Source organism: Polypterus senegalus, chromosome 3, assembly GCF_016835505.1.
Source record: "Polypterus senegalus isolate Bchr_013 chromosome 3, ASM1683550v1, whole genome shotgun sequence".
Taxonomy (NCBI): domain Eukaryota; kingdom Metazoa; phylum Chordata; class Cladistia; order Polypteriformes; family Polypteridae; genus Polypterus; species Polypterus senegalus.
In genome coordinates this window covers 25,365,322-25,388,270 of record NC_053156.1, presented here as the reverse complement: position 1 = coordinate 25,388,270, position 22,949 = coordinate 25,365,322, and the positions used below count along the sequence as shown (strand labels likewise).

General features: G+C 43.0%; 1 protein-coding gene across 2 annotated transcripts in view; it reads right to left on the bottom strand.

The window, feature by feature from the left end:
* LOC120524936 (sterol O-acyltransferase 2-like) overlaps positions 1-22,949 on the bottom strand; it is a 92,006-nt gene that overhangs the window by 5,672 nt on the left and 63,385 nt on the right. For both annotated transcript variants that reach the window (XM_039746815.1, XM_039746813.1), the window contains exons 6-14: positions 18,102-18,209; positions 16,499-16,781; positions 16,283-16,358; positions 15,155-15,239; positions 11,997-12,042; positions 9,558-9,687; positions 4,124-4,221; positions 921-1,019; positions 693-828 (exon numbers count right to left, since the gene is read on the bottom strand). In XM_039746815.1, the coding sequence (XP_039602749.1) occupies positions 693-828; positions 921-1,019; positions 4,124-4,221; positions 9,558-9,687; positions 11,997-12,042; positions 15,155-15,239; positions 16,283-16,358; positions 16,499-16,781; positions 18,102-18,209 (1,061 nt within the window). The remainder of the gene's footprint in view (positions 1-692; positions 829-920; positions 1,020-4,123; positions 4,222-9,557; positions 9,688-11,996; positions 12,043-15,154; positions 15,240-16,282; positions 16,359-16,498; positions 16,782-18,101; positions 18,210-22,949) is intronic.

Genomic DNA, 22,949 nt, shown 5'->3' with positions numbered 1-22,949 from the left:
AGGAGCACACACCAGAAAGAGTAGAAAAAGCATAAAGTGAAGGCGTCTGCCATGGCCGAAGCGACAGGAGAATTGTAAATAGTTGTTATTTTTCTTTGCTGTTCTTTTGAATGTTCGGTTAGAACAGAAGAGCAATAAACCCCTTTAGATTGCTGCAGCCACTCGTTCATGCAGTTTATTTCTCTGGCCTGGAAAGGGACATTACACTGTCTTTGTGGTGCAGCCTTGGCGTTAACTACAAGATGTCATCGGTGGAGTCATAAAATCGTGATGTCATTCATTCTCAAATGTGAACTCTCACTCCTAGCCTGGAGTAGGTGTAGGATGCTTCGTAAATTTTATCATGTCAAACTCTAAGGTAGGACCAATTCTTACACTAGTGTGACATTTGGTGAAGTTCCAAGGAGACGTTTGATAAAGACAGGCCCTGATCTCCTGGTGTTTTTTGCCTTGAGTAGGTTATACATCTTTTTTCCCTTCTCCTAATTCCATTCTTTATTCCAAGTGCTGCCATTCAGCCAGTACAGCAGGCATAGATGCTGACCTCCCATGAACCTTAACTGGATAATTAGGTTAAAAAATGGATGAGTGGAAGGAGAGATGGACAGGATGTCCACTGCACTCCCTTGAAACCTGTGGAGGAGCAGGACTGCTTGAGAAACGCAACAACACAAGTTCATACAGTTTCTTACCTCCAAAGATAGCAAACAGACAGAACATAACAGGATAGAAGTAGCCGAGACACAGCGTGAGGACGTACTCGTGGACGACCGCTGACAAGATGAACACGGACAGCATGGCGGCGGTCCTGCACCTCCCTTGGAGAAACTGAAAAAAAAGGCACAACAACAAAGGGTGTCAGTCAGAGAAACTCGACAGCAGATACAAGATGTTAAAATGAGTGTGTAAACCTCACGTACGTAGCGGAAGTCTCTGTAGATGTAATAGTAGAGCCAGTCATGGACAACCACATTCCATGTCCTGTAGTAGTTGGCAAAGGAAGTTGAGTTCCACCAGTCCTAGAAAATAAAAGGTTCTGTTTGATATTCTTACTTTGTGAAGTGTCCTGACCTTTTGATGTTGGCTTACTCTCTGGAATAGTCGGACTTTGTGCAAAATTCACATCAACAAGAGGTTTTAATTCCCTGCTTTCTGGGCCCACATGAATAGAACAGATAAAAACATAAGGCATCTGACAACTAGCAGGAGACCTCTCAGTCCATCAGACTCGCTTGTTTAGCTAATAGTTAAGCCGTCTCAATATCTCATCTAGATTGTTGTCAGCTTCAACTCTATGACTTGTGTGATAGAAACCGGGCCATCAGCAAGTCCCAAACCCTGAACATGAACACAAAAAGAGTCCTGGGGTCAAATAATGGATGGTTTATTAATCAAAATTACTTCCAAAAGCAGCATAAGCACAAATCACAGGTTCTCTCGAGGGCTGCTCCACATCCTCCCAGCTCCAACTCTCCTGGATAAGGGAGTGCAATCCCTTTTATTAAGGACCTAGGAGTACTTCCAGGTCATATGGAAGTCCCGTATTTTGGGGAGTGCATCACTCTGCAGGAACCCCTTGAGGCACCCATGGAGCCCAGCAGGGCTGAACTGCCAGACTAAACTCCCAGCATTCATTGCTGGTTCCTGTGGGCGCGGTCCTTCCCTGTCCTCTTCTTCTGTCATGGTCAGGGAAGGTGTAAAGCCCAAGTCGGGACACCTGTCCGTTTATTTGGGTCCCCCTGTCCGGGTAAGGGATCTTCTGAACTCCTGGCTGGGCTGCTTGTTCATCTTGTCTGCCTCCTACACTTGGTACTTTGTTTGAGAGTCCCACCAACTCTTCACCTGAAGAAGTTCTTCCTGGCGTTTCCACATTGGTTGCTTTGTGCCATATCCAGAGATTATTCATTACTTTGTTTCAGACTTCTGCTAGTTGGGTTGCATTTCACACAGCAAATATTCGTACAAACCAAAAGGTACCATAAAATGCCATTTGGCCTCATTATGGACCTCTTTCATTGGACAGAAACAATTTTTACCTGGAAGAATCCTGATGGAGAGTCAACAAGAGCTGCCTTTGTGCACTGCCGTGGATTGCTTGCCATACAGAGCTCTATGTATCTATTATCTGATAACTAAAAGATGAACAAAATGATATGCTACCTCATTTCATTCAGAAAGTTCAGGGTTCATCTAGGTGACTCCACAGAAGGTGGCATAATCTAAGTATGTATGTATGATGTTGCTTATTTATTCTCAGGTTGCTTACCATATGAACATCACCTCTGTTTAGTTCATCTCAAATCGCATGTTTATTACCGTTAGGCCAGTGTTAATAATCTTGGTACTTTGGAATGTATGATGAACATTTATTGCATAATATGCAAGTTAATGTGCTGCTAGTGCCCACACTGTGCCAGTAGAGGAATCACATCGAGAAGGTGTACATCCCATCAATCTTGCTCTGTAAGATTCGGGGTATTTCATCATCGGTCACAAATGGCATTCGTTTCTTCAGCTGGTGGTTTCATCAATGCAATCACAAGTGAATTTACATCCTTATGTGGTCAACTGCCATCTAATGGCCAGCGAGATAGAGAGACCCAGAGGCTGAATCAGGTTCTAGGCTTGATCTGATTGGCTGGGAGTTGTCCACATACTTGTATGTTTGTGTTATGATTACCTGTTTATGGTGCAAATGGTTGCAGTGTGACAACCACAGGTCATACACATTTTTCCTATGATGCACAGTACTTCCTGTAGTCAGATCAGATCAGATGCGAACCGTTCCAGGGTTTGCTTGGTATCTCACTGAAACCATAGGTCCTGGCATTCATATGGATGTCACTTTGACACATACCAACTACCTAAAAATGGTTGCAGACTACATACACTAATGGTATGTGGCAGTGTCCTCTTTCAGCAGCGTAATGTGCCCTACCACTCTGCAAAAATTATTCAAGGAATGGTTGGAAGAACATGACAAAGAGTTTAAGGCATTGACTTTGCCTGCAAACTCCTCAGATCGCACTCCGATCGAGCATCTATGGGATGTGCTGGAAAGAAAAGTCTGATCCATGGAGACCCCACCTCACAACTTGCAGGACTTAAAGGACCTGCTGCGAATGTCTTGGTGCAGATACCACAGGACACCTTCAGAGGTCTGGTGGAGTCCATGCCTTGATGTGTCCGCAAGGAGAGATCATCAGAACATCAGGCAGGTGGTTTTAACTCTAGAATCCCAGAAGCCTACGAAAAAAGTCGTAATGCTGGGCCACCTCAAATTCCTTTGCATCTCCTCATCAGCATCTTTGTTTTGCAAATGTGTTGATCAGTACAGGCAGAAAGCAGCCTGCTATCCCAATCCTCACCACTGATGCAGCTGAAGTGAGATGCAAAATTCTCAGAGCTCAAGTGTTATTTGGAATACATACATTTCATGCTTGTTCCATTTCCACAATAATCTGGATAAATGTAGGAAGACAGGAAAAGTGAGGCAAGAAATGCTGAACACATAACTAAAATAGAAACTTTTTTCATGTATAATTAATAAAATGTTGACGTGAAATGTATAATATGTGAAGACTGAAGTCCAAATATCATTCAATTTACATGTTGCTGTCAATGAGTAAAAACTGAAGTCCAACTATCAATCGACAGAATCTAAACATGACAGCCTGGCTGGTGCAGAGGTAGGAACTGCTGTCTCATAATCAAAAGGTTGTGTGTTGAAGCCCTGGTCCTGCCTGCATTTACCCTTTTGAGTAGTGAGCTGCGATTATTATCACATAATAAAAACATACATTTGATTTAAGATTGTTGTAGATGCGGAACACACATGAAATGCATGTATTCCAAATAACGAGATATTATTTACCCTCTACAACTCCAGGCAAACTCACACCCAGATAAACAGACTTTTGTGTCTCACTCCAGCTGCGTCACTGAAACAAAGACGCTGATGGAGAGGTGTGAAGGAATTTAAGGTGGCCTGGCACTTTTTTGGTAGGTTTCAGGGATTCTAGTGTTAATGTTGTAGTTTTATTTGTTTTGTACAGCACCTTGTGAATGTACAGTACTTTGAGTCAAATGCACCATGTAAAATAAGAGACATTTGAAGGTTTACCTTGTAAAACATCCTGTCAGCAAACCTCAGCATCTCTGCAAAGGCGTTCAACCAACAATGCAGGAATGCAAAGAAGGAGAGCAGCAAAATGAAGGTTCCTGGAGAGAAGAAGGACAAGAAGATGCTGTAAGTTCAATTCATTTCCATTCAGTTTATTGTTGTGCAGCGTATTTCACGAGTGCAGGTCTCAGTATGCCGTAACACGTTCACAGCTTTATAAGTTACTAGCTGTGTAAGCCTGTTTTGTAAAAAGCCTGGGGTCCTAGAAACTATTGAAATCGTCAGAAAAAATATTGAGATGTAGAGATGTCAGGTAATCGAAAGGAACTACTCTAGGCTTCTCTCTCCTAGGAGGTTTCGTTTTGCTGACGTGCTTGCCTTGTTTCTGTATTAGCAGCTAAGTGAGTGACTCTTTCTTCTAAAATTTCGTTTTGGCGATGTGGTGGCCTCACTTATGTATCCTCAGAGGTTCCCTTACCCCGACACCACGTCTCACTTCCGGACAGACAGACAGACAAACACATTTCCACGTGTAGACGTTTATATATAAGATATAACGCGCATGCATAACAGGAGAGACGAGTTTAAAAACACAACAATTTCAAACTGAGCGACTTGAATGGCACTCAACAGTATACCATCTGTCCTTTAATGCTATGGTTGAAATGTGGCCTTCTGACTTTACTCGCTTTCCAGAGATTTCTAGTATAAAGCATTTTCTCCCAGAACACCCCAAGAAATATTTTCTCACAGACTGAATGTTAGAACATTAGAAAAACTTTTGACTACAAAGCTTGTCAATCCTATCCACCCAAGTCCTCTTAAAGAACATCAAGTCTAGTTTTAATGTCCCTGCAGTCCTACTGTCCACCACACTGATACAAGAATGTATAAAAAGTAAGTAATGTAGCATAATAATAATAAGTATAAATACAAGGGAAAATCAGAAGGTATAAGCAATTTGAAAATTATGCCATCACTGCAACCAATGAGAGGCTGAAGCAGTACAAGTTGTCAATGGCTTATGGTTAGTCTGAAGATGCACAGTGCAGCACCATGCCATCAGTTTAGCTGAAGCGAAGGTCATATGATCATGTATGCTCCTCTGCAGGTTGTTGAACAATGCGCTGTAGTGAGATTTATTTGGTCAGAGGATATGAAACCTGCTCAAATTTAAAGGATGTTGGGTTGTGCAGATCAGTAAGCTTTTTGGGTAGCCATCTTGAACAAGTCATCGTGGACCAAGGCCTGCGCAGATCCATACCAGATATCCACATGTGCAGCAACAGCGGACAACAGAATCTATCGGTCATCTCTGATGAAGGCATTCACCATGTCGAAGCGGGCTTGTGTGTGCGATTGTTGATGGCTGGCTAGATCAAGTTCCGTCAGTTATATTTGTTCTTCCTGCCTTAAACTCTAATCATTCATGAACTTTTTATTGTTTCCTGCTGCTTTCACTTCCATACTGAGACAACATCCTTCAGTGAATTTCGGGAGATTTCACTCCCTCTGCTCACAGAAATCTCACAGGTAGCAAATGTTTAACAACGGCGCAGTCCAGCAGCAGAACATCCATGTTCATGTGACCTTGACTACTACTGGACTAACGGCAGAGCGTTGTGTTGTGCGCGTTCAGGCTACTCATAAGCCATCGAGAACGTGTTGTATTGCATCACCTTCTATCCGTTATGGTTACCACATAATTTTCAAGTTGCCTTTACTTTTTGTTTTACCCTTTGTCACACATGCGCTTAAAAGGCAGTCAATAAGCTCATACAGTGGTGTGAAAAACTATTTGCCCCCTTCCTGATTTCTTATTCTTTTGCATGTTTGTCACACAAAATGTTTCTGATCATCAAACACATTTAACCATTAGTCAAATATAACACAAGTAAACACAAAATGCAGTTTTTAAATGATGGCTTTTATTATTTAGGAGAAAAAATCCAAACCTACATGGCCCTATGTGAAAAAGTAATTGCCCCCTTGTTCAAAAATCACCTAACTGTGGTGTATCACACCTGAGTTCAATTTCCGTAGCCACCCCCAGGCCTGATTACTGCCACACCTGTTTCAATGAAGAAATCACTTCAATAGGAGCTGCCTGACACAGAGAAGTAGACCAAAAGCACCTCAAAAGCTAGACATCATGCCAAGATCCAAAGAAATTCAGGAACAAATGAGAACAGAAGTAATTGAGATCTATCAGTCTGGTAAAGGTTAGAAAGCCATTTCTAAAGCTTTGGGACTCCAGCGAACCACAGTGAGAGCCATTATCCACAAATGGCAAAAACATGGAACAGTGGTGAACCTTCCCAGGAGTGGCGGGCCGACCAAAATTACCCCAAGAGCGCAGAGACGACTCATCCGAGAGGTCACAAATGACCCCAGGACAACGTCTAAAGAACTGCAGGCCTCACTTGCCTCAATTAAGGTCAGTGTTCACGACTCCACCATAAGAAAGAGACTGGGCAAAACGGCCTGCATGGCAGATTTCCAAGACGCAAACCACTGTTAAGCAAAAGAACATTATGGCTCGTCTCAGTTTTGCTAAGAAACATCTCAATGATTGCCAAGACTTTTGGGAAAATACCTTGTGGACTGATGAGACAAAAGTTGAACTTTTTGGAAGGCAAATGTCCTGTTACATCTGGCGTAAAAGGAACACAGCATTTCAGAAAAGAACATCATACCAACAGTAAAATATGGTGGTGGTAGTGTGATAGTCTGGGGTTGTTTAGCTGCTTCAGGACCTGGAAGGCTTGCTGTGATAGTTGGAACCATGAATTCTACTGTCTACCAAAAAAATCCTGAAGGAGAATGTCCGGCCATCTGTTCGTCAACTCAAGCTGAAGCGATCTTGGGTGCTGCAACAGGACAATGACCCAAAACACACCAGCAAATCCACCTCTGAATGGCTGAAGAAAAACAAAATGAAGACTTTGGAGTGGCCTAGTCAAAGTCCTGACCTGAATCCAATTGAGATGCTATGGCATGACCTTAAAAAGGCGGTTCATGCTAGAAAACCCTCAAATAAAGCTGAATTACAACAATTCTGCAAAGACGAGTGGGCCAAAATTCCTCCAGAGCGCTGTAAAAGACTCATTGCAAGTTATCGCAAACGCTTGATTGCAGTTATTGCTGCTAAGGGTGGCCTAAGCAGTTATTAGGTTCAGGGGGCAATTACTTTTTCACACAGGGCCATGTAGGTTTGGATTTTGGGTTTTTCACACCACTGTAGATGAGTGAAATATCGTAAGACGAGGGGTTGATATATGGTAACGGTGCCTCTCTCTCTTTCTCTCCATCAGACAAAATAAAGAAAAATAAGTACGAGCTGACAGATTCCAAAGATGGCCACCAAAAACATCACGTCCATCAACCGCAGATGACGTCACTTCCGTCTCTTTTGTATGACGTTACTTCCGGCTCCTCCCGATGACATCGTTACCATTTCCAAATCACTTCTGGTCCGCCTTTGATGAACGTGGCACATGTCCCACAGCTTCAACGTCATCGCCTGTCAACTCGCTTCCTGTCTCCATTTTGTTTTTCCGTATATAAACGCCATGTTTTCATGTAACCAATGTTAAACACGTTTTTGAACACAAAAGAAGTTTACATCTTTTTCTTTATCCTATGGACATTATACGGGGACGGTCCCCAAACCTTTTTACTTGTGGAACCCTCTTGTTTCAGAAGGAGACTTATCGCACCTTATAAAACACTAGCTGTGTAAGCCCGTGCTGTAAAAAGCCTGGGCTTGTAGAAATCGTGGATTCTGGCACTTCAATCAATCAATTGCTTTGGTTTTGCATTAGCAGCTAAGCGAGTTTCTCTCTCTTCTGAGGTTTCGTTTTGCCGATGTGCTCACCTCTCTTGTGTATCAGCGGCTAAGCGAGTTTCTCTCTCCTCGGAGGTTTCGTTTTGCTGATGTGCTTGCCTCGCTTGTGTATCAGCGGCTAAGCGAGTTTCTCTCTCCTCTGAGGTTTCGTTTTGCCGATGTGCTCACCTCTCTTGTGTATCAGCGGCTAAGCGAGTTTCTCTCTCCTCGGAGGTTTCATTTTGCCGATGTGCTTGCCTCGCTTGTGTATCAGCGGCTAAGCGAGTTTCTCTCTCCTCTGAGGTTTCGTTTTGCTGATGTGCTCGTCTCTGTTGTGTATCAGCGGCTAAGCGAGTTTCTCTCTCCTCGGAGGTTTCGTTTTGCCGATGTGCTTGCCTCGCTTGTGTATCAGCGGCTAAGCGAGTTTCTCTCTCCTCTGAGGTTTCGTTTTGCTGATGTGCTCGCCTCGCTTGGGTATCAGCGGCTAAGCGAGTTTCTCCAATGTGCTCACCTCACTTGTGTATTGGTGGTTAACTGAGTTTCTCTCTCCTCGGAGGTTTCGTTTTGCCAATGTGCTCGTCTCCGTTGTCTATCAGTGGCTAAATGAGTTTCTCTCTCCTCTGAGGTTTCGTTTTGCTGATGTGCTTGCCTCACTTGAGTATCAGCGGCTAACCGAGTTTCTCTCTCCTCGGAGGTTTCGTTTTGCTGATGTGCTCGCCTCGCTTGTGTATTGGTGGTTAACTGAGTTTTTCTTTCCTCGGCAGTTTTGTTTTGCCGATGTGCTCACCTCGCTTGTGTATTGGCAGCTAAGCAATTTTCTCTATTTTCTCGGTGGTTTCTCTTTGGTGACAGAGTTGCTTTCTTTGAGCTTCATGCTGTAGCCTTGCACTTCCTGGCCAGACAGACAGACACGCAACACTTCCACTCGTAGACATTTATATATATGATATAAGCAGGTTATATGAGTGCAAAGCTTATAGACTACACAAACTACCCTGACACACATGGCATTGATTGAATTTCATGGCTGATTACAGCAGGAGGCTGTGGAAGGATGATGGCCTATTTCTTGTTGGTCTCCTCCTGGATTTACAGGATATAAACTTCAGAGGTACACCATTACTTGAACAGTCTGACATGGAGGTTTGTAGCTCAAAATGTGTTTTGGTGGTAGCTGGTCGCTGTGGTATATTATAAACTAGCAGAAGTTTCTCTCCTGACACTTTCTAGTGACCCAGATTTGCATCTTTTCTATTTTTACGGCCTGCTATGTTATGACAGTTAGCAAGAACTCAAGAGACTCAGACCAACAAAGGGCCTCAATACTCGAAGGCCAATCAAATATTCGGCTGATGCCTTGTGACGAGTAATGACTTCACATACACACCCACTTCATCACATGACTACAAAATCAAAATGAGAGGCGGGGCCAGCTAGAGGGTGTGACTGAAACCCACTGCACATTGGAGCACATTTGAGATGAAGCCAGAGAAGTAGGCTTACCTCTACATGCAGCAGGACAACAACTCTATTTATTTAAAAAAAAAAAAGTAAGTTAAAACCAACTTCAGTGACTGACAGCAGTGAACACAGAAGTGGGCTCCTTACCTGGCAGCGTGGCATGAAACAGAGTCAATACCATAGTCTTGGTGCTGAAAGGCTGCTTGCTCATGTTGGTGAAGACGGGAATGCAGAGCCGCACCAGGATGAAGTAGCCATAGAACAGGCAGCCGAGAATCTGCAGGGGAAAGAGTAATGGATTAAAAACAAATGCCAATGAGCAAGCAACTAGGAAAACTTGAACCGCTCAAAGGTCGATCTTTGATGGCTCGTGAGACTTTAAGGAGATTCACGTTTCATTTAAGAATCAACGTCGTTGTAGACGTTTCTCCTTAAATTACTTAGCTTCAGACGAAAAGGAGACTGGAGATACAACTGAGGCAAAAGGAGTCAAAATTGAGAATTTGGTTTGACGTGCATGTGAGGTTTTGTGAGATCACATTCTAATCTTCTTTTAAAGCTTTCTATATTTTTACCTATTTTTGGACTGATGCCTTTATTTAAGATGACATGCAACATTTCAGATGCGATCAGTTACATTTTTTGTTTTGTCAATTGGAACACAGGTTAGATAAATTGACTGGCTTGTGGTCACACATTGGTGTCAGCAGTGGGATCTGAACCCACAACCTCAGAGTTTGAAGTCCAAAGACGTAAGCACAGTCTGCCTTTTCTTCCAGAATGATTGATCTAATAGGGACACAGCCATAAAAACGAGGGCATCTAATTGCATTACTCAGAAGCAGGGCCGTCTTAACAGCATTATAGGCCCCCGGGGAAAGGCAGTGCACTGGGGTCCCTACCTACACATATATTTATTGCATTGGTACTTCCAGCAAAATCAAACATTAAAAAACAGCAAAGATTAATCAACGAGTCACAACATACATAGATTAGCATGGGGTCACTATGCTTGTGCGATACCCAGGTCAACTGCCCATCGTGTCCATGCGTTAAGATGGCCCTATCCAGAAGTGAGGACTGCAGTTTTGTAACATAAGTAAAGTGTTTTATTACCACAGACAACTGTCCATACATTTCACCAGATATTACTTAGCACACAATTCAAATACTCTCAAATTGCAAAAAAAAAATGTCAAGACTCTACTTAGAAAATCCGAGCCCATGGTGTGACTTTGCTGAAACTGGAGACCCTTGTGAGAATATATAGGGGTGTTTTTAATCTGGAGAAAAATCTGAGAAGCTGGGACAAAAGAACTTGTCTCCATTTGATTTCTCTCAGATCTCTTTGTTGTTGTCTTGGAAAAACCAAAAAGATACGAAGAAGATCCCTTGTTTTAACACCCACTGCACGCCCAACCTACCTTGAAAGGGGTCTCTCTTTGAACAGCCTTTCCCGAGGTTTCTTCTGTTTTTTCCCTACAAGGGTTTTTTTTTGGGAGTTTTTCCTTGTCTTCTTAGAGAGTCAAGAGGCAGGGTCTGTTACAGCCCACGGCGTCACTTCTTGTGTGATTTCGGGTATACAAAAATAAATTGTATTGTATTGTATTGTATTGTATTGTATTGTACTGTCCCGACTGCAACATCAGGCTGTGTGTAAGTGACTGCTTCAAAAAAAAAAATATATATCACATGAAGGGTGTAGCCTTGTATTGTGAGAGCCTCGATAACACAAGGGGCGCTTCAATCGTGCACGTCTGGCACTGACGTTCTAACCTCAAGTGCAAGCAACAGAAAAAATATAAGAAAAGTGCGCAAAGAAGCTCGCTTCTACTGTCCTGATCGTGACATCGGACTGTGTCGGTGGCCATCTCTAAACATGTAGGACGTGTACTAAATGTGCATCAGTACAGCAGTGGACACTCGTCAGACTGTGTATTTACATTGACAATGTGTTATTCACATGTTTCTCTAACATTACTTCTTGCTGAAACAAATTTGACGTTTTTTTTGGCTCATTTTTCTTGGGGGATTAACCAAATGCTAAGGAGGTTCATTTTCACTTCAAACACTTGGCCCTCTGGTAACTGAAGAAAGGTGGTTCATGTGCTTCTTTTTTCTTGCATACTTTTTATAGAGTTCTTTTATGCCAAACACTCTGTGCCATGGAGGCTGACTGGCAAGGTGATGGGCCACAGTGCTAGTGAGCTGCTCAACAGCTTTATGTTCAGGCTGACCCCTCGCTCGGCAGAGTCCCACGGTGTCATCGTTTGCCATTGGTCACCAGTGAAGCAGCTCCTGCTTCTGGATGGATGCTGAGGTGAGCCTGCTGATGTTGTCGCTTATTGTGGCGTAATGGTGTGGATGACTTTGTTTTATGATCGGATTGACCCCTTGTGCTGTAAAGAGATAGTCATCATCCATGTTTGTCACACCAGTATTGTGCATCCCACAGCAGACAGAACATTGAGGAGGCTACAGGAAAGACAGCACTCACCATGACACGGGCTCACCGAGTACTCTGGGAAATTGACTTAGCATGTATTCTTCTGACTCTTATATGATATACAAATAAAAATGTCATACCTGTGCAAAGTTTACAGCAACGTATCCCCATCTGATGTATGGATTTCTGCAACAACGACGAAATAAAAATACATTAAAAACATCAAATCTCCTTAACTTGGCTATAACAATACACTGGTTAGGGCCTAACGTCAAGGTAAGGACCAGAAAGAAATGATGGCGGGTCTCAAACACTCACTGGAGCCCAATAACAATCTCTTGCCTTGTTGCAGGCCTACACATACAGTACGTCACTGGTGAGATGTTCGTCACCTTACAAGTAGTGATGAGCAAAACGGACAATTTGTGATTTGCAATAAGTCTAAAGTATTACACGTAGGAAGTAAACATTTGAGGTTTGTATATACAGTGGGAGGTCTGAAAATGGAGAGTACACCTTATGAGAAGGATTTAGGAGTCGTAGTGGATTTGACACTATCAACTGTCAGACAGTGTTCAGAAGCCATTTAGAAGGCTAACAGAATGTCGGGTTATATAGCGCCTTGATGTGTGGAGTACAAGTCACGGGAGGAATCTGAAGCATCATATGATGAAAAAAATGGATGACTTTGACCTATTGTATATACAGTTGTTCTGATGTCCATTTATGTTGCTTGTTCTGCCTGTTTCCTTGTCATCCTACTGGGTAACTGCATAGCAGCTGTTAACATGTGGCCACTATGAAGCCATTAAGAAGGCTAACAGACTGTCAGCTTATATAGCGCCTTGATGTGTGGAGTACAAGTCACAGGAGGTTCTGCTCAAGCTTTATAAGACACTGGTGAGGCCTCATCTTGAGTACTGTGTGCAGTTTTGGTCTCCAGGCTACAAAAAGGACATAACAGCACTAGAGAAGGTCCAGAGAAGAGCGGCTAGGCTGATTCCAGGTCTACAGGAGATGAGTTATGAGGAAAGATTACAAGAGCTGGTGGTATTCTGTGATGGGAAAATGAAAAAGGAATATTGCTCCATAAGCGTTATTCCGCAGCCCGGCCCTCCATAGCTGCCAAATCTACCACAGCATCTTTTTTTTTTCATTATTTATGTTTGCCTTATAAAATTTCTTGTATTAGGAATTTGTTAGCTTTCACATATCTCCTGGGGACAGCCATTGGGCAGTCCAACGCCCCCAGAGTAAAAGCAGATTAATAGAACCCATAAATGTGCACGGTGGTGTGTTTCATTGCATTTTTTCATGGAAATTGTGCACGTCCTATCTTTAAAAAAAAAGCAATTTCATTTGACCAAACTGCCGCACAAATAATCAACCAATAAAAAAGGAATTAATGAATAATAATTCATCACAATTCACTTATACTTTGTTAATCCCTGAATGGAAATTGCCTTTTTGCATAACATTTTGGGGGGGAGAGGGGAGATTGTCAAAGCACCAGGTCAGCCACTTTACCGCACATATGGAGCAATTTTCAGGTTGAGGGCTTTGCTCAAAGGGCCCAATGGAGTAGGATCCCTTCTGGCAGTAACGAGATTTGAACCGGCGACCTTTCAGATACCAGCACAGATCCTGAGCCTCAGAGTTACTGTGGAAATTATGAAGAGTGTCGTATTTTTAAAGAGCACACTTCACAATGTGAACGAGATTTGAATTTACCAGCACAGTACACGTTACATGCGTTAGGCAGCTGCAGAAAAATACACAGGGAAAGACAGGAATGTACACAAGATCTTAGGGAGGACTAATCCTTGTTTTCTACTTCCAAAAGTTCCTCAATTGAAAAATCAACTTGTGAAAATTTTTTTAGTGTGATTCAAAACGTAACTGTTTCGCTCAACACTATAGGCAATGTGCCGCATATCTGTAACTCCAAAATGTCCATAATAAATAACTGTTGGGGCAAATGGTTACAAAAATTATACTAAATTGTTCTTGACAACTGTGGTGGGCTAGCGCCCTGCCTGCGGTTTGTTCCTGCCTTGCGCCCTGTGCTGGGTGGGATTGGCTCCAGCAGACCCCCGGTGACCCTGTGTTAGGATATAACAGGTTGGATAATTACTGACTGTTCTTGACAGGTATCATTCATGGTTAAAACTCATTAACGTCTGCACAGAGTATACAATAAAATGATCTACAAGGAGGAGCTTATAGTGCGATCAAGTAGATAGATAGATAGATAGATAGATAGATAGATAGATAGATAGATAGATAGATAGATAGATAGATAGATAGATAGATAGATAGATAGATAGATAGATAGATAGATAGATAGATAGGAAAGGCAGTATATAATAGATAGTGTGGTCCCCGGCCGGGGCTGGAGCCTGGCCGGGACGCCCAGGAGGATGAGAGGAGGGCTTGTGCCATCCGTCCTGGTTATGTTGGGGGCCTCGGGTAAAGGGCTTGGAAGCCCAGCCCTGTAGGAACCCGTGGCCACCGCCCCAATGCCGGTGCCCCGGCCGGGACGCCCGGGAGGACCAGAGGAGGGCTTGTGCCTCCTCCAGACCGAGAGGGGGCGTCCGTCCTGGATATGCTAGAGGCGTCGGGTACAGGGCTTGGAAGCCCAGCCCTGTAGGGACCCGTGGCCACCGCCAGGCGGCGCCCCAGTGCCTGATTATCCTGGGAGCCCGGCACTTCCGCCACACCAGGAAGTGCCGGGGGGAAGACGACACGGGACACCCGGACGGCTTCCGGGTGGGCAGCCGGCACTTCCGCCACACGGGGGTGTGTCCGTGGGAGATTGCCGGGAAGCAGCTGGAGCCCATCCGGGTTCCTATAAAAGGGGCCGCCTCCCTCCAGTCATGGGTGGATGTCGGGTGGAAGTGGACAGAGCTAAAGAGAGGACGGGAGGCGGTCAAAGAAAAGGCACAGAGACTGTAAGGCCTGGACTGTTGGGAATCGGTGCAAGAGGCACTGGGGTTTTGTGCACGTGACTTTTGTTTGTATATATTGTAAATAAACAGTGTGTTGGGGGAAACAAAGATGTCCGTCTGTCTGTGTCCGGGTCAGCGTTTACAATAGATAGATATGAAAGGCACTATATGATAGATAGATAGATAGATAGATAGATAGATAGATAGATAGATAGATAGATAGATAGATAGATAGATAGATAGATAGATAGATAGATAGATAGATAGATAGATAGATAGATAAGGCACTATATGTCACTCAGCTTCAGTCAGTTTTTAGCTGCTGTGTATATCCCTCATCAGCTACTCACCTGGGGTATGAATCTCGGTATATCAGCGTTGGACAAAACAAGAAATAAAGATATTGGGAGAACTTGGGCAGTTCGATAACTTGAGCTGTAACAAAACAAAACAAAAATGGAAAAGACTGAAGTCCATTAACTCTTCCGGTAAAACCGTACAAAAGCTGACAATGACTGGCTAGTCGGTAGCCACAAAGACCAGCCATCTTTACAGGGATCACTGGTATTCTCCACAAGCTTTTAGATCAAGACAAAGAGATGACGTCCTACACTTACACAAAAAGCTAGTTTGCTCAGGATGCCATTTTAACCCTTAAAATGCCGCAACCAGCCATAGTCAGCTCCCAGTTCAATTTGCCAGCACGCCGGAGCCGATCTGTCCGTGCCATACATTCGTTGAGCAGCCAGCTCATGACCTCTTCCCAGCAAATCAGCCTCACTGTCCCTGAGATTGAGCCCCTGCACTTGACTGGCCTGCCAGCATCAGCGTTGTCCTCTGTGAGCAGCCAGTTCAAGTGCAGGTGGTTTGCTGAATTTCATCGATGGTGTCAGTTGTACATATGTTCCAGTTTTTACAGTTCAGTGTGTAAAATGATCAGTGTTGCAATAATTGTGATGCTCTTTGCATGAAAAAATATGTGTTTCACTAAAATTTCACTTTTTCTTGGTGAATTGTGACGTTTCCTTAAAAAGTGCAGCAAAAAAGTATTTGGTGTCCAGGGGTGCACTAACCCCCAAGTATGTGGTGGTTTAAGGGTTAAAAGATATTTGCTTAAATTTATAATTCTATAACAGCAAAGTTAACCATTTTAATGCATATTTGAAAACAATTTCTATTGACCAATATGCTATATAAAAAAAGTAGGCAATGGCAGTACAAATAATCTTTGATCCTGAGCACTCCCTCTTCCACATCCCTAGCATCATCTTCCCTAACAAGAGTTTGAGAGCTTAAGTACCATGGATTATAAATTATATCCAATCAAAATGTCTCCCACTTCTCCTTCTGACTGCCTCCCACCTTGTCCTCTGGTAGCTGAAGGAAACAAAAATAGCCAACTATGCCCTGGCATTCGAAATTGGTGTTTACCTGACGTAAATCATCAACAGTTGCTTTTCAGGTTCCAGTTAACTCACCTTGCTTTGTCTTGGCAGAGATGAACTTTGGCACATTTTCACGAATGAAGGAGTAACTTTTCATCATAAATCGGATCTAAAGAGGGAAGAAAAGAATCAATACTGCAAAAATATTAACATGACAGCCCATAGGAATGCCTTGTCACTGCCTATTCAGGTGCCCAACAATAATCCCCAATTTGGCCCAAATAAAAACTAAATAAAACAAACTGTTACCTGCTCCAGGATGACGATGAACCGTGAGGCAGGTGGCAGCTGACCATGAATCACTGTGTAAATTGGATAAATTCCCAGGATGCACAGCTGGCAGGTCAAACCAAGGATGCCAACCACAATGGTGAATAAAGTGTGGAACTTAGTTGATGGGTAGTAACTGCCCCAGAAACACAAGGCCATGTATGGGACAATGAGGGTGTAGAGGAACATGCAAATCCAGGCATAAATGACTGTTGAGAACTTCCCAAAGGCATAAACCAAGAGATCAAACTCCAGCACGAGTCTAGGAAAAGAACAGAAATGTCTTCGGTGTGAAGTCAGTTAAGCAGACCATCACTGATAGATAGATAGATAGATAGATAGATAGATAGATAGATAGATAGATAGATAGATAGATAGATAGATAGATAGATAGATAGATAGATAGATAGATAGATAGATAGATAGGATACTTTATTAATCGCAAGGGGAAATTCACATACTCCAGCAGCAGCATACTGATAAAGAAGAATATTAAATTAAAGAGTAATAACAATGCATGTAAAAACAGACAATAACAATAGCGCTGCTGCCTGACAGTAAGGAGACCAGGGTTCACTTACCAGGTCCTCCCTGTGTGGAGTTTGCATGTTCTCCCCGTGTCTGCATGTGTCTTCTCCGGGTACTCCGGTTTCCTCCCACAGTCCAAAGACATGCAGGTTAGGTGCATTGGCGATCCTAAAATTGTCCCTAGTGTGTGCTTGGTGTGTGTGTTTGTGTGCGCCCTGTGGTGAGCTGGTGCCCTTGCCCGGGGGTTTGTTTCCTGCCTTGTGCCCTGTGCTGGCTGGGATTGGCTCCAGCAGACCCCCGTGACCCTGTAGTTTGGATATGGCGGGTTGGATACTGACTGACTGGCTGACAGGTGGGAGTTAAGAAATCTCACATTTACTTGAATTTAATAAGAGTTTAGTACTTAACAGTTTAAGACTGCAAGAAAATGGGCACACTTCAAAATTAGTATGCGCAAATTTAAATACCAAAGAAGTACAGCGTCCTTGGCTTATCACTTCAAACACATGTCCTGCCACTGCTAACAACTCAAACGTAAGGCAACAAAATCTACAACAGACTGCAAGCCATGAAAGTACAACTCAATTTTTGTCCATGAATGCTGTTTATTGCAAAATGGATCACAACATACATAAGTTAGCTGAAGATATGAATGAGACTGAGAGACGTCACCCAGTGGGGTCTGACTATTCTCACACATTACCTTCATGCGGGAAAACTGTGTCACATAAAAAGGGGAGAGGGAGATGTGAAAGTCATGATAGATAGATAGATAGATAGATAGATAGATAGATAGATAGATAGATAGATATGAAAGGCACTATATAATAGATAGATAGATAGATAGATAGATAGATAGATAGATAGATAGATAGATAGATAGATAGATAGATAGATAGATAGCTTCTGTAAAAATTCAAATATCTATCTATTTAAATAAATAAATACATACATAAGACACAATTAATGGAATTGTTTGACAGCCCAAGTTAATAACAACATCAGAAATTAACAAAAGAGCCCACTCAAATGCCGTAACTCCAACTCCTCTCACCTGCCTTCATCGATGAAGTCCACCGCCAATGTGCTGAAGATGAACACGCAGAGAATGGCAATGAACATGTGGTAGATGGTCTTGAAATGGTTGATTTCAAACAACTCACTAGAAAGGAAGCACATGGGAAACGCAAATCAGAGAGGCATCAGCCAGAAAAGTGAACAAAATCCCCAATTGATTTTTATTTCTGAAGAGTGTGAAGAGCTGCCATTCCCTGTCCCGATTGTTTAAGCACTGAGAGACCCCGTTTCCGTTTGTTAGGACGTGTGAAGGGACAAGGAGGTAACATGTGCATTACAGTATATCCTGCATCAAGGAAAATAGAAAGACTCTGCTAGCGTGGAGTGAGGGAGCTGGAGAGGGGGAGAGAGCATGAGAATGTCACATCCTTTGTGTAGATTTGTTATTATTATTATTTAATTTTATTTTTTTTTTTATTGCAATGAGAAACAATGGTATTCAAGGACACAGGCTGTCAGAAATTTTCAACAAATTCCTAAGAGCACATTTTATATAGCGCCTTTCCTTTGGAAGCAACATGTCAAAATGGCTCACAGGATGAGTACAGTACATTTGCTTCACACTTCTACATATTGAATTTCTTGGTATCTACTTGATTTTATCTAACACCTTTCCCTAGTGATTACTATCTCAACGTAAATGCTTTAAACTCATCAGTTATTATAATTTTCAAGTTTGTGCCAAAGGTAAAATAGTGCAGCCTGGGCACTGTCTGTGTTGACATAATTAAATCTGGGGTGTCATGCTATGCCATTTTCTAATCTGCTTAATCAAGACCAGGGTCATGGGGGTTCTGGAGCCTATCCCAGCAATCATAGGGTGCAAGACAGGAACAAATCCTGGAAAAAGAAGGGACCATGACACTGGGGGACAACTAAGGCAGAACTGGCCAGTCTGGGCTTTAAAGATGCTGTGCTCTTCTAGACTGTTTGGTGTAGCGGTGCAACCGCTGAGCCACCATGTTGCGTGTTAATTGTACAATTACTGTACTGTGAATCCAAATTTCCGGAGATGTCTGCTAGCACCCACTTCTTAATGTTGCTAATAAGCTTTACAGTACAACTGCACTTTTTTCAATACACAGTATGACAGACAGGGAGCTCCAAACCCTGGGCACTAATAACAGAACTGTGGTCACGGGTTCAAAACAGAAGTTTTTAATATCAAAATACCTCATGAAGGTTGCACAAGCAGAACATGATCAAATTCTTCTTCCTTCCTTCTCTTCTATTCTCTCTCTGTCCACCTCCCTCCAGTGAGTGTTGCCTTCCTTCCTCCTGACTGTGACTGCACTGCAGAAGGCTGGATGGCCACCTTTTATGTCGGAACTGAGAGTACTTGTGGCGACAGAACATAACTCAATGCAAGCACTCCTGGGTGAAGCAGAAGCCCCAATAAACAGGGATCATGAATCCTCACGTTCCCCTTAGCGGTACTTATGGGACTCAGCAGGGCTGACTCACAGGACTACAATTCCCATCATGCCCTGCAGGTGTCCACATGATTACTGAAGAGCTGGAATGCTGCCATTTAGCAGACAGGGGATAAATGTATTCCAAATTAGAAGCCTTCCCCCACTGCTCCCATCCGGGTAAAGGTCCCATATACAACCCGGACAGGATGCCAGTCCGTCGCTGTCCTTCCATTCCTGCTCCCCTTCTAGGGATGCAGTCAATTACTCCAGAAATGGCCATTTTTCTCAAAGCACCGAGTCACAATGACAAGTTTACATTTACAGTACATATGTGCACTGTATGTACAGAAGACACCCCTTTAGGATCAAGACTCTGCCCCTTCAGGCTGGAGGCCTATAAACACTCAACAACCCCAAATAGCGGCGTCTCACTTGAACCCAGATTTGATGTAAGATGGAGATGCGCCATTCAGACCCGCTCTTATTAGCTGACAGTTTGAGAAGCCAAGAAGATGATTCTTTTGTCTTTTGCTTTGTGCTCTCGTAGGCCTGTATTATTTAAACCTGCCATTGGGATTATAAAGGGGTTACCCAACTGGCACCCCAATACTTCTTTAGACTCAACCTGTGTTTCTTCCAGCCATACACAGCATCTTTTAAATGACTTCTATACTGTACTTACTGATTTGCTTCTTTTACATCAATCTTTTAGAATCCTAAAAAACAGACTGCTGGACATATTTTACAAATGTATTAGCCCGAGGTAATTAGGATCAGAAGGCACATCAGCCTGGCGAAGAGAACAGAATACATGTGTGTGAACGAGTGGGGGGTCAGTGGAGAGGTGAGGATGCAGGAAGTAGAGTTGGAGAAGGTGGAGGAGTTTAAATACTTGGGATCAACAGTACAGAGTAATGGGGATTGTGGAAGAGAGGTGAAGAAGAGAGTGCAGGCAGGGTGGAATGGGTGGAGAAGAGTGTCAGGAGTGATTTGTGACAGACGGGTATCAGCAAGAATGAAAGGGAAGGTCTACAGGATGGTAGACCAGCTGTGTAATAAGTGCTGGAGACACTGGCACTGACCAGAAAAGAGGAGACAGAGCTGCAGGTGGCAGAGTTAAAGATGTTAAGATTTGCATTGGGTGTGATGAGGATGGACAGGATTAGGAATGAGGACATTAGAGGGTCAGCTCAGGTGGGACGGTTGGGAGACAAAGAGGCGAGATTATGGGTTAGTGATATATTATATGGGTTAGAGACGGTGGCACTGACCAGAAAGCAGGAGACAGAGCTGGAGGTGCTAAGATTTGCATTGGGTGTGACGAGAATGAACAGGATTAGAAATGAGGACATTAGAGGGTCAGCTCGGTTGGGACACAAAGTCAGAGAGGTGAGATTGCGTTGGATTGGACATGTGCAGGGGAGAGATGATGAGTATATTGGGAGAAGGATGCTAAGGATAGAGTTACCAGGGAAGAGGAAAAGAGGAAGGCCTAAGAGAAGGTTTATGGATGTGGGGTGATGGAGGGTAACAGAACAAGATGGAAAGGACAGGAAGATATGGAAGAAGATGATCTGCTGTGGCAACCCCTAACGGGAGCAGCCAAAAGAAAAAGATTGGTTTTGCAGGTATGTCATTGTGAAATGGTAAGGAAGACAGGGCTCTGTAGGTGGGATGCATGCTGTGCATACGTGGGAACAGAAATAAGAAAGAAGAAGAGGAGAGTGAAGATCGTCACCCAGTCAAGATGTCTCTGTCCCCAAAGAAACTGACAAGACCTCCGTGGATTGAAGACATTTCAAGCAGCCGTGCACCCAGACTTGAAGTCTCAGCTTCAACATCATCTGTAGCTTTACAGAAGTATGTTTTTAATAAGATTATTTCATTAATACAGTTCCTACTTTTGCTGCTACTGGTTTAATTGTGTCTGCTTTATAGTGATGTTGGCTGTGTTACCAAAAAGACAATGGACCCTCCTGTTATTGTGCCGTTGGTTAAGCATTCGTATCAGAAGAACTATGTAACTAACTCTGTGCATTTCTATATATGATATTTGTTATTACTTTATACCAAGTGCCAGGGCTTTTTTGGTGATGGCATGTGCCAGTACAGCGTACCGGCCCAGTGGCCACGATAACTGGTCGTGGCATTGACTACATATTAAATGATTCTCTAATTAATTCTATACTGTCCAAATCTGTATATTTTTACCCATCGCTGTGTGCTGTGCGCTGTACATTAACTGGTTTGGGTACGTACACATTTGTCCATATTAGAGACATCTATAGAAAACTACAGTTATTCAAAAGAGACGCGATTCTCGGATTCCATCATGAAAAACCATTCCAAAAAACCTGAAGCCTCTACTGCACGCTCTCAGCTGTAATCCGGTTTAATCAAGTGAGCGTGAACGTCAGTTCTTGTGAATGAATCAAATTGTTATACCAATGACGGCCTCGTTACTGACAGGCACTGTCTCCGCACTTCTCTTCACCTGATTGGTTGGTCTTCCACTCACGTGCTTTGATCCTGTAAGATACGTTAATTCATGGCTGTTACGAGTACGACGATCAGCCACTCAAAGCAAAGAACGAACTACAAAGACTGCAAAAAGACTGGAAATGTCTTTAAAACTCAGTCAATTGAAGCACTGACTGCTTTGTGGGACTATATGACATTTTTGTAAATTGTAGAGTTTGTTATTAACTTGCGGTTTTTATTCTTCAATTTCGGAAATTCTGTGTCTGCAATTTTAAACTGTCAGGCACAATATTATACAGTACAGTATGGTACACCTGATGATTTGTCAATTTCAAATTTTAAACGTTATGTTTTTTTCACCAAGTAAATAAAACATGTAGGGCTGACATCACAAGTTCACTGGAGCCCCATACTCTTGAACAGTTGCAATGGCACACGACAAACATTCCTGTTGATGAGTAATTCCTGCTTTTCCTACTGACTGATTGTGGCTTTTGGTGATGGTCATTGGAAAACGCAATTTTAAAGGAAACTGAATTGAACAGGTAACTAGTGGGAATAATGGGAATGTGGGGTATAACTATCTGGAAGGTGGTCAGTTACTGCCAGAAGGGATACTACTCTGTTGGACCTCTGAGCAAGGCCTTTAACTGGAAAATTGCTCCAGGGGCGGTGTGACCCCCAAAAGGACATGTGAAAAGACAATTTCCCCTTGGCAATTAACAAAGTATATAAAATAGACTGCTCAAAAAAAAAATGAAAGGACCCCTTTTTAATGAGAGTACAGCATCAAGTCAATGAAACTTGTGGGCTATTGATCTGGTCAGTTAAGTAGCAGAGGGGCTTGTTTGTCAGTTTCAGCTGCTTTGGTGTTCATGAAATGAACAAGAGGGGCACTAGAGGGGCAACAATGAGACGACCACCAAAAC